Source organism: Dysidea avara, chromosome 5, assembly GCF_963678975.1.
Source record: "Dysidea avara chromosome 5, odDysAvar1.4, whole genome shotgun sequence".
In the NCBI taxonomy this organism is placed as follows: domain Eukaryota; kingdom Metazoa; phylum Porifera; class Demospongiae; order Dictyoceratida; family Dysideidae; genus Dysidea; species Dysidea avara.
Genome location: NC_089276.1, coordinates 28001319 through 28019669, shown reverse-complemented (window position 1 = coordinate 28019669; position 18351 = coordinate 28001319). Strand labels below are relative to the sequence as shown.

General features: G+C 37.4%; 1 protein-coding gene across 3 annotated transcripts in view; it reads left to right on the top strand.

Annotated features, from left to right (window-relative positions):
* Positions 1 to 12706, top strand: part of LOC136256768 (muscle, skeletal receptor tyrosine-protein kinase-like) — a 38225-nt gene extending 25519 nt beyond the window's left edge. For all 3 annotated transcript variants that reach the window (XM_066049785.1, XM_066049786.1, XM_066049787.1), the window contains 5 exons: positions 9664 to 9780; positions 9833 to 10243; positions 11074 to 11437; positions 12220 to 12439; positions 12494 to 12706. In XM_066049785.1, coding sequence (XP_065905857.1) covers positions 9664 to 9780; positions 9833 to 10243; positions 11074 to 11437; positions 12220 to 12439; positions 12494 to 12652 — 1271 coding nt within the window. In that variant the 3' untranslated portion in view covers positions 12653 to 12706. The remainder of the gene's footprint in view (positions 1 to 9663; positions 9781 to 9832; positions 10244 to 11073; positions 11438 to 12219; positions 12440 to 12493) is intronic.
* The last annotated feature ends 5645 nt before the right edge of the window (positions 12707 to 18351 follow it).

Sequence of the window (18351 nt, the reverse complement as noted above, 5' to 3'; positions counted from 1 at the left end):
GAAAATTTGGTACACATAGCTTCAACCATTGGCGAGCTACAACGCACTAAATACTTAAAACTGGCATTTCTCGATACTTTTAAATAGGCGATAAGCCCGGTTTTGTCAGTCTGGGTCACAATTATTATGACTGGTGAACCCATGCATACTGCATTCCCTAGCTATTTCAATTGTCGTCTGAAAAGTGAAGTATCCATTACGCTTCGTTGTCGGTTACGTTCAATCCTTTACACAGCAGTACGAATCAAGAACTGTTTGAAAAGTACCTCTGCAATCATAATAGCCACTATGAAAAGTACAGACAATTTCCATTACGATGGGAAGCCATCACGTGCTGCTGTGAATCGACACTTTTTGCTGTCAGCAAGGATGAATGGGACACAACGGAGGACACTAGTAAGTCCATAAAGAATGCATTGTACGTACTCAGGTATGCCAAAGGGCACCTCTTGGGCTGAAGCGACGTTGAACAGTGAAAAAATCAAGCCCGTAGCCTTAGCCATTATCGAGTTACGCTGGTCTGAAGGCATCAGTCAGTTACTCAGTCAGTTACTCAGTCAGTAGAAAATTCCATTAAATATATTTTTTTAAATTCTGTAGCAACGTGTTGTAAGCACTTTGGGTCGATCCGAAAGCTTGTTTGGGCTTAGTTTTACCTAACCAATACTGCCTCATCATCGTCAGAGAAAATTGATGCTGGTTTTTGGGTGATGTTATTTTGTGGGCCACGCCTACTCCTTTGTGGTCCCTACTATACAGTACGATAAACTATCGTACTGTATCATAATTTTCCCTGACAAGTATTGCTTAGGTAAAACTAAGCCCAAACAAGCTTTCAGATCGACCTGAAACGCTTTCAATAAGTTGCTATGGAATTTTAAAAATAATTTATTTAATGGAATTTTCTATTGACTGACTTCCTGACTGACTGACTGATGCCTTCAGACAAGCGTAACTCAATAACGGCTAAGGCTACGGGTTTGCTTTTTTCACTGTTCGATGCCGCTTCAGCCCGACAGGTGCCTTTTGGCATACCGCATTATGTACAATGCATTGTTCATGGACTTACCAGTGTCCTCCTTTGTGTCCCATTCATCTTTGCTGACAGCGAAAAGTGTCGATTTGGTGATAGCATGTGATGGCTTCCCTTCGTAATGGAAATCGTCCCTATTTTTCATAGTGATTATTTTGATTGTAGAGGTGCTTTTTGAACAGTTCTTGATTTGTACTGGGTTGAACATAGCCAACAATGAAGCATAATGGATACTTCACTTTTCAGACGAAAATTGATATAACTGGGGAGCACGGCACCTTCTTTCGGTATGCATGGATTGCAGAGGTGCTTTTCGAACAGGTCCTGATCCAAAATGCTATGTATCGGATTGAACATAGCTGACAATGAAGCATAATGGATACTTCACTTTTTAGATGGTATGTATGGGTTCACCAGTCATCATAATTATTTACAAAAAGTTAACAAACAAGTACACAGAAAAATTTGGAATTTTCAACTAGAGTAGGGACCATAGCACGATAAAGTACTGAAACAAGCTGGAGTAGTGCACAATATTAAAACAATAAGAAGTGTTATATCCCTACTGTGCTCAAGATACTGTAATGGAAATGCACAGTAGGGATATAACACTTCTTATTGTTTTACTGTGATTTAATATTGTGCACTACTCCAGCTTGTTTCAGTACTTTTTATTGATGTGCTATGATCCCTACTCTAGTTGAAAATTCCAAATTTTATCTGTGTACTTGTGATATTAGGGATCATGGAGGTTTGCATTTTCTCACTAAAATATTGACCAGCAACCAGCCTCACAATACCTTCATGGTGCCTTGCAGTATTGGATAGATATAACCAAGCCTAAGTATGCCTTCAGTATGACCTGAATTGCTTCCAATGGGTTGCTACAATTTTTAAAATATATGTTTAGACATTGGGCGGCTTGCAGTTCAACTCCTGGAGTTGGATTTTTCTCCTTTCTTTAGCCCATTTTCTATTTCACCTTATTATCAATAGCTAATTGTAAATGTATAGTTGTCCTGAAATCTTAGTCTTGAAATCTTGTATAGTTGTCTTGTCTTCAGTGCTGGTAATTGTGAAACTTTAATAATAATAAAATAATATTTTAGTGGAATTTTCTACTGACTGACCGACTGACTGACTGACTGACCGACTGACTGACTGACTGACTGACCGACTGACTGACTGACTGACCGACTGACTGACCGACTGACTGACTGATGTTTTCAGGCAAGTGTAACTCACTAATAGCTAAGGCTATGGACTGGATTTTTACTATTTGACATCGCTTCAGCCCTATAGGTGTCTTGTGGCTTACCACAGTATACAATGTATGCTTCATGGACTTACCTGTGTCCTCCTTTGTGTTCCATTTACTTTTGCTGGGTACTGTGTGATGGCTTCCCTATGTTTGTAATGGAAATCATCCTGTTGTGAATGTGCATTGACCATAGAGGTCCTTCTCACAGTGTTCTTCATTAGTAACACTGTGTAATGGGCTGAACGTAGCTGAAGATGAAATACAATGGCCATTGCACTATTTCAGTAATTGATAGTTGGGGTGTGCATTCAGATGAAAAAAAAGCCTTTCACCATTCTTTGTATGTGTGGGTTCACTAGTCATAATAATGTTTGCTGTACTTCAGCCTATGGGCATAGAAAAAGTGAAGGGGCAGTGCTCTATTCCCTCCTGTTTCTCCGCCCTTAGCGTTCAGAACTCTCAAGTGTAAATGTGTCAGGTACATAATGTTATCTTCATTATGCAGTAGTCTGTGTGTATAATAAAATGAATTGATTAGACAAAAGTTTCTAGCAATTTGGGCTAAATGGCTACATCCATTAATGAGGTGTGCTGAAGTAGATTTGTGCAAAACAAAGCTATCCAATATGGTCACTAAACAATGTTGTTGATAATTTGGTAATAATTCTTACCAGAATTTCCCAAAAATTTCTCCTATTCTTTTTTTATTTCTTGTATCTAAGCCTATTGTTCCATAATAATGCTTTTTGTGGCTAGTTGCTTAGTTTTCAAGATGCTGCTATAAGTAGTTTTGCCAGAATTAATTAATAGCCATAAATGAAGCATTATCTAACCATAAATAGTTACAACAGACTTAGAATATCTGCAGAAATAATTCAGGTGTGTTCAATAATATTATTAGTGTATTAAAGCTGTAGCTATGACTACATAGTCAGCTGATGAACTCTCTACAAGGTAACTTCTTCTAGCTGATCTGTCTACTGGGTGACTTGTTTCTAGCTGGTCTCTCTACAGGGCGATTTGTTTGTAGCTGAATTCTCTACAGGGTGATGTGTTTGCAGCTGAACTCTCTACATGGTGGTTGCTTTGTAGCTGAACTATCTAAAAAGTGACTTCTTCTAGCTGAACTCTCTACAGGATGATCTTTTCATAGCTGAACTCTCTACAGGATGATTTGTTTGCAGCTGAACTCTCTACATGATGATTTCTTTGTAGCTGAACTCTCTACAGGGTGATTTGTTTGTAGCTGAAATCCCTACAAGGTAACTTCTTCTAGCTAATCTTTTTACAGGGCGATTTGTTTGTAGCTGAGTTCTCTACAGGGTGTTTGTTTGCAGCTGAATTCTCTACGTGGTGGTTTCTTTATAGCTGAACTCTCTACAAAGTGACTTCTTCTAGCTGATCTCTCTACAGGGTGATTTGTTGGTAGCTGAACTCTCTACAGGTGATTTCTTTGTAGCTGAATTCTCTACAAGGTGATACTTCTAGGTGATCTCTCTACAGGATGACTTGTTTCTAACTGAACTCTCAACAGGGTGATCTGTTCATAGCTGAACTTTCTACTGCATGGGTGATTTGTTTGTAGCTGAACTCTCTACATGGTGGTTTCTTTGTAGCTGAACTCTCTACAAGGTAATTTCTTCTAGCTGAACTCTCTACAGGGTGACTTGTTTCTAGCTGATCTCTCTGCAGAGTGATCTGTTCATAGCTGAACTTTCTACTGGGTGATTTGTTTGTAGCTGAACTCTCTACATGGTGGTTTCTTTGTAGCTGAACTCTCTACAAGGTAATTTCTTCTAGCTGATCTCTCTACAGGGTGACTTGTTTCTAGCTGAACTCTCTACAGGTGATTTGTTTGTAGCTGAACTCTCTACATGATGGTTTTGTTGTAGCTGAACTCTCTACAAGGTAACTTCTTCTAGCTGATCTTTTTACAGGGCATATTTGTTTGTAGCTGAGTTCTCTACAGGGTGATTTGTTTGCAGCTGAACTCTCTACATGGGAGTTTCATTGTAACTGAACTCTCTACAATGTGACTTCTTCTAGCTGAACTCTCTACAGGGTGACTTGTTTCTAGCTGAACTCTCTACAGGTGATTTGCTTGCAGCTGAACTCTGGTTTCTTTGTAGCTGAACTCTCTACAAGGTAACTTCTTCTAGCTGATCTTTCTACAGGGTGATTTGTTTGTAGCTGAATTCTCTACAGGGTGATTTTTTTGCAGCTGAACTCTCTACAAGGTGACTTCTTCTAGCTGAACTCTCTACAGAGTGATTGATTTTTATTTGCAGCTGAACTCTCTACATGGTGGTAGCTTTGTAGCTGAACTCTCTAAAAGGTGACTTGTTCTAGCTGAACTCTCTACAGGGTGATCTTTTCATAGCTGAACTCTCTACAGGATGATTTGTTTGCAGCTGAACTCTCTACATGATGATTTCATTGTAGCTGAACTCTCTACAGGGTGATTTGTTTGTAGCTGAACTCCCTACAAGGTAACTTCTTCTAGCTGATCTATCTACAGGGCGATTTGTTTGTAGCTGAGTTCTCTACAGGGTGTTTGTTTGCAGCTGAACTCTCTACATGGTAGTTTCTTTGTAGCTGAACTCTCTACAATGTGACTTCTTCTAGCTGAACTCTCTACAGGGTGACTTGTTTCTAGCTGATCTCTCTACAGGGTGACTTGTTTCTAGCTGAACTCTCTACAGGGTGATTTGTTTGCAGCTGAACTCTCTACATGGTGGTTTCTTTGTAGCTGAACTCTCTACAAGGTAACTTCTTCTAGCTGATCTTTCTACAGGGTGATTTGTTTGTAGCTGAATTCTCTACAGGGTGATTTATTTGCAGCTGAACTCTCTACAAGGTGACTTTTTCTAGTTGAACTCTCTACAGAGTGATTGATTTTTTTGCAACTGATCTCTCTACATTGTGGTTTCTTTGTAACTGAACTCTCTACAGTGTGATTTGTTTGTAGCTGAACTCTCTACAGGGTGATCTATTCGTAGCTGAACTCCCTACAAGGTAACTTCTTCTAGCTGATCTTTCTACAGGGCGATTTGTTTGTAGCTGAGTTCTCTACAGGGTGATTTGTTTGCAGCTGAACTCTCTACATGGTAGTTTCTTTGTAGCTGAACTCTCTACAATGTGACTTCTTCTAGCTGAACTCTCTACAGGGTGACTTGTTTCTAGCTGATCTCTCTACAGGGTGACTTGTTTCTAGCTGAACTCTCTACAGGGGATTTGTTTGCAGCTGAACTCTCTACACGGTAACTTCTTCTACCTGATCTTTCTACAGGGTGATTTGTTTGTAGCTGAATTCTCTACAGGGTGACTTGTTTCTAGCTGATCTCTGTACAGGGTGACTTGTTCCTGCTGGACTCTCTACAGGTGATTTGTTTGCAGCTGAACTCTCTTACATGGTGTTTTTTTTGTAGCTGAACTCTCTACAAGGTTACTTCTTCTAGCTGATCTCTCTACAACATAACTTGTTTCTAACTGAACTCTCTACAGTGGATCTGTTGATTCTGTTCATAGCGGAACTTTCTACTGGGTGATTTGTTTGTAGCTGAACACTTTGCATGATTGTTTCTTTGTAACTGAACTCTCCACAAGGTAACTTCTTCTAGCTGATCTCTCTACAGGGCAATTTGTTTGAGCTGAACTCTCTACATGATGGTTTCTTTGTAGCTGAACTCTCTATTAGGTACCTTCTTCTGGCTGATCTGACTACAGGGTGACTTGTTTGTAACTGAATTCCTTACAGAATAATTTGCAATGTAATATAATTGAGTAAATTATAAATACAGCTGAATGCTTTATTAGGGTGACTGTTCTATTAGAGTATCTCGATCTCGCATTTGCTACATGTAGTTGCCTTTCGAATCATAACTCAGTGGTTTGTAATCCGATTCTTCTGTACTACTGCAAGGACTTTCTATGATGATTATTCCAGCTACATACTGATTTTCAGCTCATTGCTCTAAGCGGTTTGCCTGATAGACACGAAAACTAATAGTTTTTTATTCATAAAAATCGATCGCGTAATTTTGACGCAGGTCGGGTTTTGTGCCATATCGCCGTGGTCTTTATCCTGATTCCTTTCAAACCACAAAAATGCACTCCTACGATGGTTACTCCATCTACATAGCAATTTTCAACTGATTCCTCAAAGGAGTTTACCCTGTAGGCGTGACAGACCTTCGACCTTATTGTACGCAAATAATCGGTCATAACTCCGTGAATGTTCATCGGATTCCTACCAAAGTTGGTACAGAGATCCGCCTTAATGAACCCTTTAAGTGTGCCAAATTTCAGCCCGATCCTAGCACGCATTCGTGTTTTATGGCGGATTTTGCGAAGTGTGCGAAATGAAGTAGAAGAAGAAGAAAAATGAAGAAATTAAAACGAAATTTTGTTCGCTCGTATCTCGGAAATGGCTGGAGCGATTTTCTTCAAATTTGGTGTGTAGACTCCCCTTACTGGCCGGCACCTCTCTAGCAAATTTGGTTCCAATCGGATAAGGGATCACAGAGCCACATAGGTGTGAAAATTGCGTTTTCTTTCTTCCTGTTAATATACTCACGGGTGGCACGCCGGCTTCTTGGGCCGCACGACACACTACCGTGTGTCTTGATACAACAAATAAGAGTTCTTCAGATAAATTTGCTTGCCTTCTGGGGTACCGTTCTCACTCCAATTGTCATGGTACAGTACCACAGCTTTTTTGTAACAGGTTACAAATGTAGGCATAGCTAGCCATAAGGCGAAGCGAATCCTGGTCACAGCACCAACAATGTATGATAGCATTATGAAGCGATAAGCCAAACAACTAAGTAGAGAGTGTTTCTTTAGCTAAAACGTTAAAGAAACATAACAACCAACTCTATAACATGGTTACAACCAATTGTATTACGTATTACTGTATGCGGCCTGAACGTGACTGTTTGTAATTATGTAATAGTTTATTTACAATCATACCGACATCAATTCTCAATAGTAGTGGCAATCTCTGTGCGAGACATAGTCTAGTCTTGCAGTAGGCTAGCTTTGTTCATGTCTTTGTGAGCCATGCCCACTTTAATGCCACGTGGTAGACTCCTGTAAGCGATCGGATGGCTGCAGGTTCGAGGCCACCTAGGTCCAGTAATTGAATTTTTCTCCTTTCTCCAACTTTTCAAACACACCTTATGTAGTTAAAGTCTTTGAGCAAGCTGTAGGACCAGTGTCCTACAGACCTTCAGCACTTGTGCTGTAAAGCATTAATAAAAAGTACCGGGAACATCAGGACCTAGACAAGAAGCCCAACTAGTAGTTTGTTTATACAAAATTTTAAAGACTTGTTTGGGAGTCCTGATATTTGATTCAGGAAAATATCGGCTAGGCCTGAGCCTATTAAGCAGGCATAATTTGGAGAATAATGGGTGCTTAATTTTGGTAGAATAATCAGAAGCTGTCAGGCATATTACAAGAATAATTGGATTAAAATGGCCAACTTGGGTTGAAGATATCATTGCGGACTCAAGAGGTATACAAATTCTGGTGAAAGTTACACGAAACTCAGTATATACATGTATGTTTACAGCTACATAGCTCTTTTTGATTGATGCATTACTTCAATGACAGTTGAAATAAAGGCATCCACATATGCCTACAATACTATGGAGCCACACTAATTAATCAGTAAAGTGAGTAGGACTCACATAAATTTTCACGTGATTAAATTTCACTGTAGCTTTACTAACCATGAAAACTGTGAAAATTTCTGGGTGTATGGTAGCTACACGGGCAAGCCATATCACACATATACCGTGAATTGACATCTTGTGTTGTCAGTGGGGGATACAAAGGAGGACAATGGTAAGTCCGTGATGAATGTATTGTACATAGGCACGCGATGTCAAACAGTGAAAAAAAAATTAGCCTATAGACTTATGCATTCAGTTATGTTTGGCTGAAGGCTTCAGTTAGTTGGTTAGTTAGTTACATAGTTAGTCAGTAATTCAGTTAAATAGGAAATTTAAAATTCCACAGAAACTTGTTAGAAAGATTTGGGTCATTCTAAAGTGGTTATATGCTTAACTAATCCCCCTCCCCAAGATGTTTTGAGGAAAACTGAGGCTGTTTTTCAGGTGATTTTAAATGACAAGGAGACCCAAACTCCACGTTCTTTAATATACAATAGTATATTAAAAATTATGAAATTAAAAATGAAGTAGGGATCCAAGCGATAAAAAGTAGTGAAACAAGAGATGAATGATGGTAGTTATTACAGCATAGCTCAGTGGGAAATCCCTACTTTGGCATTGAACACAAAAATAATATTATTGTTATACCATGCCAAAGTAGGGATTTCCCATTGAGCTATGCTGTAATAACTACCATTGTTCATCTCTTGTTTCACTACTTTTTATCGCTTGGATCCCTACTTCATTTTTAATTTCATAGGTTAGTTTGTTTAGTTTTTGGTAAAGCATACAGCAAACTATAAACATGCGACTGTTCTATTAGGGTGACTGCTGTATTAGAGTATCTCGAGTCAGCCTGCAAAGATGTGTGCTTGCATGAAAAGGGTGTGGTCATCGTGGTTTTGATTGATTATTAGACTAGAGTATCTCGAATTAGCCTACCAACTTGAAGGGGTGTGGTCACAAATACAGCTAGCGTAAAAGGGCGTGGTCATCGTGGTCTCGATTGATAAATTGATATATGTAGAATAAAGAATGGGCATGATCTTGGGACCTATTGTGGAGTACCGGTACCTCCGTACAGTAATGTAGTCTTAGCACCTTTAATAATTTTGTGGTGTCTATTGTGTTGATATGGAAAATTGACACCTCGATATGGTTTCGTTGGATGAAGAAGAAGACAAGCAGCTTGATTGAAGATAAAAGAAAAGACAAGACGCACAGGGCATACACTTGTCAGAACCCCAAAAGGCACATCCCACCAGTGAGTTTGTTGTTGTGGCGTAAAATGGTGACTGTGCACTGCTTTGTTTGGGCTCTAGGCTTGTGACTGTGGTCAAGCAGTGAGGCAGTGAGACTAAAATTAGAGTTTTTGGCAATTATTTAAAATTTTATATCTGGCCACCTGTAAGTGTTTCTTGTATTTTATGTATTATATGGACTAGTACTATTCCGTAAAGGTGATTTTCGCCATGTAAAATGTCTGTACGATGATTTTTACAGGCGGAATTTTGGGCGGCGTGCGAAACATTCACCATGATCCCTACTTAAATAGTACGACCGTACCATTTGATACTACCGTACCGTATGATGCATTATTATGTGTAAAAACTAAATTTAGAAGAAGCAACATCACTTGTTTCACTGTGTGGTGTACCTATAAAATGTATGGTATGTAAACACCTTTGTAGGATTTGCTGGTGTTACTGCATTTCCAGAAAATGTTAGTGATCTACCACCTCCCTTTAACACTGGCATAACTGACTGCTATAATGACTCAAATGCTCCCACCAAGTCTCCTACAACTGGTAAGTGCTAACTGTAACTTTGTGAACTACTGTAATCATATTTTTGTTGTAGTGCGTAAGGAAACTGGGACGTCACCTGGTGTTATAGCTACTGCTGTTATTGTACCAATTCTAGTACTGATCACTGGTAGTGTACTAGTGACAGTGATACTGGTGTGGTATTATAGGCAACGTAACAAGATAGTTGACTTTACTATTGAGATGATGACTGAACAATATCAAACCAGTAATCCATTATTTGATCGGGTGCAAACCTTGAAGCCACCAGGTCCTCATGAGAAGGAGTTTTCCTCAGAACTGATCACATTTGTTAGAGAGTTAGGCGAGGGAGCATTTGGACGTGTCTACCAGGGAATGGCAACAAATATAATTGAAGGAGAAGATTCTACTATTGTAGCAGTGAAACAGTTAAAAACAGATAATGCTGTGGATGATAATGCTGTCATGATGGAGTTCTTTAAAGGTGAGCAGTTAAAGTAAAAGAATCTATGTGAACCTAGCATGTTTTACCAAAATACAAATTTAAGCTGGTATGTGATTAGCTATGCTAAAAGGCAAAACAAATGCCGTTAGTTTACTTTCTGGCCAAGACAGGCATCATTAACCGTGGTTGATCCATGTGTTGATACACCAATGTCATCTATGATGTTACAGTATGGAGTTACACATTACATAAATTTCAATGCTAGCACTAACAGTTTGCCACTTGCAAATTGTTAGTTTAATTACTTTCTGGAAAAGATGAAGTGTCATTGGTGATCTAGGCATGGTAGTTACTTGATACAGTGATGTCACAGTCTGGCACTAAAACCAGGGTAAAGCTTGATGCAAACAGCCACAGTTTCTTCTTTCTACACTTGCTTTGCCTAGGGAAAATTACTTTGTAGAATGAGCCAACATCAGTTTCTATGCTATTGAGAGTCCATCAGACAATGGAACTGGGAACACAATTAATTACCTCGGTCTACAGCCTTGGTAATTCAGACATATAAACCTTGTCAATTCATTGATAATACTTAGCTAAACTCCACATCACTGTTTAATTAAGTGGTTTTAAAGATTTGAATGTTATAACATGCCAAGGGTCTTTGATAGCAAGAATTTTAAATAAGGTTGCAGTGTATAAGGTGATAATGCACTGTTGAAGTTTGCTCTGAAACTTTTAATGCAAATAAGGAACCCTTGGAGAAGTGGTCAGCTATACAAGTGATTTATTGTAATCAGAAAGCACGGTAGATAGGTAGTCATTAAATATCACACTAAAGCTAATTTTTAATGTTTTTATGCTTACAGAAGTGACATTCATGTCCAAACTGGATCATCCTAGAATAGTTGGACTATTAGGAGTGTGTACTATAACAGAACCATATTGTATGATATTTGAGTACATGGACCTTGGGGATCTCAACGCTTACCTTCGCTCTGCCATTGGTTTGGGCCCCGACTGTGATGAGTCAGAAAAGGAGACATGTTTCCTACAACTGAGTGACTTGTTACACATAGTGGAGCAGATTGCAGAAGGGATGGAGTATCTTAGTAACCAGGGTTTAGTACACAGGGACTTGGCTACAAGGAATTGTTTAGTTGCTACAGGACTGGAAATTAAGATAGCAGACTTTGGACTATCACGAGATATAAACTCAACTGATTACTACAGGTGTGTAATAATACTAAACGTTGTTGTTTAAAAGTTTATAGCAATATACTCTTTCGTAAGTTTTGGAAAGCTTTATTCAATTTAAAATCATTGAAAGTTTAAAGAGTTTGTGTAAGCCATAAAATAAGAAGGAATTGTTAAGGTAGTAATATGTAAACCACAAATCCTTATTATCTGAAGGAAAAATTGTACATTGCCACACTAGTATTTTTTTGAAGTCTAATGGGGAGTTGTGGTTTAAGTTATTACTTCAGCAATTAATATGTTGTGGCTTTTTCAGTGATCCATATTCCCATTTCAGTTTATTTATGTAATTTGCTTACCATTGAGAAACTGTGGCAGCTGTCAGATTTTTGAAGATCCGGTTAGATTTGCTGCTAGATTCTTTCATAGTGAACACTTATAGCATAAGCTATTGCTTGTCAAAATGATACCAAAGTTGGTATGTGGGTGATTCTAAGCAAGATAAATGCTGTGTTTTAGGTCTGACTAGTCATATACCCAGCCCCAGAGCTTTACAAAGATTTTATTAAAGTAATTCTGTATGTATACAACATCCAATCCATCTTTCGTAAGTTGCACTAGCAGCTTTAACTAGTCTGTGATAGCAGAAATGTCGAAAAATCTACAAAAAAAAAGAAAACTCAGCAACAGTAAAGCCAATTTACAACTTGTCACTGCAGCTGACCTAAAATTCATTTTGAGCCAAACTCGATATGCTTGATCCGAAAAGAACAACTAGTTAACTACACTTCTCATAACTACCATAAAATTATCACTAGGGTTCATGGACGTGCTGTGTTACCCATCCGGTGGATGGCTCCTGAGTCCATTATGTATGGAAAGTTCACCATGGCAACTGATGTGTGGTCATTTGGTATAGTAATGTGGGAGGTGTTCACATATGGACAACAACCTTATGTTGGGTTGACTAATGAAGAGGTGATTTCATCTGTCACTAAACAAGGAACCTTAGAACCGCCAACTGGCTGTCCTCCACAGGTGAAATACCATTAATTTAGTTTACATAATTCATGCAGTATACTTGTACTGTAGGTAACAAAGGTGATGACACAATGTTGGTCACAAAGTCCAGGGAGTAGACCAAACGTTTCGAAGCTGCACACCGCTATCCAACAATTATCAACAACTCTAAAAGATGTTGTCTTCAATTCACCTGACTATGTAACTGTTGCTTGTGACTCTCTCTTGTAGTGTACATGATATGTAATGATTTGCAGCTGCTGATTATCATTTGCACTAGTCAAATCTCTAATATCAACCAGGGTCTGACCGACAACTACAAAATTGAGTTATGACTAACTATACAAGAATTTGGCTAACATACATTACTCTCAAGGTAACGCATCTCTGACACAATAAAATTAATACACATGAGAATTAAGAGCACTAGTATTACACAGCTCCCCTGCATGGTGTATGGCTATTATACTCTTTCCACAATAATATATACATTATCATAGCATTCCCGATGGTACACTACATAGTCATATGTGAGGCTTAGCTAATGTTCAATTGCAAGATGTTTAATATGTCAATTCAGTTTTGTGCTGATCAATTTATACACATTTTATCAATAGCTACAACATACTTGTTCAGTGTTTGGTGTCAAACTAGCTCCACAAATCACTTGCATAATACAGCAACTGTAGCAGACACTATAGTGAGATGATCATTCTCTGGACTGTATTAAGTTAGCACAGCAAGTAGGTGTGAACCAAATATGTTTAAATTGTCCAAACTGTGCTCATGCAGGAAATTCCCATCAAACTATTCACTGTCCCATATGCAACCGTATTGTGCGCACAACATTTTGTTGTCAAAGTTTCAAAATGCATTATACAGTATGAATGCTCTATTAGAGTATTTCAATGCACAATTGACTAGTGAAATATTTGGAGTGCTGTGCTACAGTGTGTGTCCCTTAATTTGCAGATGAAATTATGTAACATTCAAAGAACGCCTCCAGAGCCATTGTCATTACATTTTCGGGTTTCAATATATCACATTGATACCCTAACTCCACAAATCTAATTCTCCAAGTTTTATGACTATACCATTTTCCATTGCCAGTAACACTGCTTGAAGTATCTTAGTTTACTACAGTGGGATATCCCCAGTATATGGAACAGTTAATTGTTTGTTATTTTAGTAGTTTTTCAGTAAACCCGCATTCACTGATGTTTTACTGAGAGTTTAAAACTTAGTAAAATAATTATGTTCCATATACTTAAGTTTACTGACACTTTACTATCAGTATAACTACAGTAAGGCATCTTAACAAATTAGTAAACTAAGAACCTTCAAGCAGTGTAAGGAACATGGTTAATTGGCTTTTAACTTCACAAAAATGTACCAATTGTTTTAATATACTTCTCACTATCTTAAATCTTCAAAACTTGTTGTACGTTTACATTAAGTACTTAATTACAGGAAGCAATAGTACATCATACTAAGTTATCAAAAGTTTTTTTGTTCCACAAAAGGAATTGTCAGAACAATCATCTCAATGCAGTCCTATAGTTGATATTTTATACATAACTCACTCAACAGCAATATAAGGTAGACACCCTGTTACTATTTATAGCTACTCTATTTTTAGCTTGTCTTTTACATATTTCATATATTAAAAAATAGGTTCATTTATGTCCATGTTTTCTATGGTGTGGGAAACCAAGAGATATTTCCTTTTGATCTAAATTAAATCTCTCGTTATAGGTATAGTCACATAAAATGCTAGTATTATGCTATGCCAACATAGCACCATATATAGACAGGACTTCACCTATCGTCCCTTTCATTAAGTTGTAAATCTGCATGATATCACCACAGAAAAGTTAAGTTAGAATTTAATATCTCATGGAGTTAAAGCAGTATAGCTATGTGTCATTTCATAGATGTTTTCTAATATTATTTAATTTGCAGGTTTTCTAATATATTGAAACCTTTAGATCAATTTCTTCAGATATCACAGACTTTTTTTTGACATACTAATCACAATAGTAAAAATTCCTTGAAATTTCCTCTCAATTTTACAACATGCAACTGCTATATAGTGTACTTGCACTTAGCTACTTTGATCTTTTAATTTGTTAGGAATATAGCTGTATACTATAGTGATATTTTAGTCATACTTCAGTTTAACCATTACATGCTAGCTCTTGAGCTGTCTGTTAATGCTATATTATACACACAAAAGAGAATGCCTTAATAAAGTGTATATACTTTATGAATACACTGCAGATCAATAGATGGTGGCATATACATTAAATTTATTTACTATTGTACAAAATTGATGACTAAAATGTTCTTTGTGCTGCACATCATCACTACCATGTATGTACTGGCCCAAACAGTCCACCAGAATAGCTATACATATTCCACCCGGCCAACTAATGTATTATAGCTAGCTAGCTAACTCTGGTACAAGTTGTTTGGCTGACAGCAATGCAAACATTTTCTTATTGCTAGCTCATACATCTCCATGCATGCTATTCAATTGTTTGGCCACAAAGTTGGATTACAAAGCTCACATTATTCTGCCAGATAAACTTCTTCAAGGATCAGTTCAATTTTTGTCAACTGCAAAGGATGAGTTGTATTGTCTGTTCACTATGTATTAGGCAGTTTTTTTGTTGTAAAAAGTTTGCATTTCTCAAGCTTGATTCAATTATTTCAATAATTCCAGACCACCATGTAAGCCAAATCCCATCCCACATTTGCAGCTCATTATCTACGTTCTCATACCACATGTAGTTGTGGATTATTTTGGTGTGGACAATGTATGCTTATCAAAACAGCAGCACGTTAAATCTTGCTGGCTGGTATGCAGCCATGTGCTTAATGATGACACTATATGGTTCAACTGGATGTGAAGAGGCAAGCCACTGGAAAAGATCATCATTAGCCAAGCAACTATTTTATGTCCATTTTATAGGAGAATGTTAATCTCTTTCCATGGATATCCTAGTACTATTGTATTCACTTTTAAGTTACTGAAATTTATTATTTATTGAGATAGTCACCAACTTTGAAGGATTAAAGGCCCAACAAGACAAAAAAATTATTGAGCATAAAGAAATTATGATCGTAATAAGCAGAATTAATTTTTGAGCTCTGCAGCATACAAGGTCTCTGTGGACACTGTTATCTGGCATCTATACGTTATCATATCCTTACTGACCTTCTGTATACATTCAGTACATGCTCTGCTAAATCTTATACTGTGCTTATAACTATATGGTGCTGGGTCTGTTTCAGAACACTCAAGATGGCTGTAGTATTAGTATTATTTCATGGATATGCAGTACACGAAACAATAAAATATAGGGTTAGGCTAAAAGCCTTTATTCATATCTATATCCTGTTTCCCAGTACTTATCTAATTTGGCTTTGAACAGTCCAACAATGTTTGATAAAACTATCTCTTCTGGTAAGCTGTTCCAGCTATTAATAACTTGCTGCATAAAGAAATTAGAGCGAACATCGTTTAATCTAGCATATGGTTTAAACAGCTTCATATGGTGGCCTCTAGTGTTTGTAGTAGCAGCTGGTGTAAAAAAGGTTATAGCTAGGAATAATATCATAGTAGCCATTTAATATCTTTAAAATCTCTATGAGATCACCATATTTACGGCAATAAAATAGAGTAAACAAACCACAGGTTGAATGCAGAGAAGATCTCAGACCCCAGCTGTTGTGGCTCCTTTGGTACATGCCTAGACTACATGTTGCAAGGGATCAAGTCACTACTGGGTCTGGGATTTTTTCTGCATTCTTCACATTTCAACTACATGTTTCAGACTCCCTGTATTTACAGGCTTTAAGCCTTCTCACAGGTCCCTAGTGGGATAGCATTCACAGAATCAAACCCAAGGACCTCAATCTCTGATTATAAGAGAATTTACCAAAACTTTTAATTAACTTCATAGCCTGTTTCTGTACTTTCTCTAATACTTCTATATGTCTACTATAGGCAAAATACAGACTCCAGATAGATGAGCAGTAGTCTAAATGTAGTCTTATGTACATATGCTTTATACAGAAATGTAAACAGTTCTTTCAAGATGATAACAAATGCCCAGTGTTGGGCAAGTTACTTTGTAAAAGTAACTAGTTACATATTACATCAACTGAACTATTTAGTTACAGTTACATATTACTCATAAAATAAAGTAACTATAATAATATTACATATTATATTACTTTGTGTCCACAGCCTTAAGTTGTCATGTGTGGAACTACCACTTTATCATGTGACATGATTGCGTTGTTGGACAATGTGCAAATCTTGGTCATAAGTAAGAAGCTGGTGAATAAGCTTCATTCAGTAGGCTTTGTTACTTTGTTGTGGTTAGGCATTACTCATAGGATAACTAACAATATTAGTAACTTTGTTACTTGTAGTAATAATATTACATAATATTAGACTCGTTACAGTAACTATATTACTTAGGTAACGCGTTACATTTGTAAGTAAAGTAACTTGAGTTATATTACCTGTTTTTATAGTGTATTTCGTTATATTACTTAGTTACCACAAAAGTAATAATATTACGTAACGCATTACTCCCAACACTGCAAATGCCCTTCTAATCATAGTTATAACCCTCATAACTGATGCCGCCACCTTGCAGCAGTGCAAGGATGGTTTCAAGTCACTACAGATCTAGACTCCAAGATCTTTCTTGCGGGTCAACTTCCATCAATTGAATACATTCTCCAGAACCATTATCACACAGCATATATCCACTATCAGTTTGGAGAATAACCAACATGCATAACTAGTAGTTGTTACATTTCATTAAGTTTAGTTTCAGCAACCAAATTTGGCACCAGTTCTGTATATTATCAGGGTCTGCTTAATGGCACCGTAAACTTTGAGTCATCAGCAAAGAAGCTTAAGTTAGTGTTTGCTATGTCCTTAATGTATAATAGTAGCCCAAGGATGGATCCTTAGGGAACGCCACTTATCACAGGGTACTAACTAGAAGAGGAACAATTTATTTACACTATTGTGGGAAATTTCAATAGTATGATCAGTCTCACTTGTAAACACTGATTGAAAGAAGTCATTGAGAACTTCAGTTGCTTCTCCATCACTCCTTGTGAGGGTACCATCGGATTTGATAAGCTGATTAATTTCGGTTTTGAATTGGATTTATCCCTCACTATCCATACAGTACTTTGGGGTTAATATGAAACTTTTGAAGTAATTGTTGGTTATATTTAGCCTGTGTAGCTCTTACCATAGACTTCACTTCATTTCATATAAGGGTATATGCAACATATGTGATCTGAGTATAGGTGAGTATGTCAAAAAGTAGAATATAACTGTTGTAATTGCACTAGACCACCACGGGGGCTTATTCGTTGAAGGTTTTTAACAACTTTAGGAACAAAATTGTTTGTAACTGATGCCACTTTTTCTTTAATTAAAGAGATCCCAATTAACATCAATAGAATTAATGACTCCCAGTATATTCTATCAAATTTTTGAGATGTGGCCAGGTAGTTTCCTTTCCGCAGTGATTATATATGCAGGCAATGAATCCACAGCAGTGGGATTGTCAGACAAACACTCATACTGCCATGCATATGTCAAATACTCGTGGTCACTAAAATCCAATTTGGAGTGGTGGTTGACATAATGGATGGAGTTACTATCAAATGTGAACACTAAGTCAAGAAGAGAGGATCTTTGACCTGAGTGAAACCATTTATGTGTTGAAAAAGATAACCATCATTGGTGGCATCAAGTAGACCAGCAACAAGGGATAATTCACTTCCCAAGTAGCTAATTTGGGTCCTCCCAGCCAATGCCGGAACATTAAAATCACCAATAAGTAGAACATGAGAGTCATTGAATTCATTAATGCTTCTGATGGCAGAAA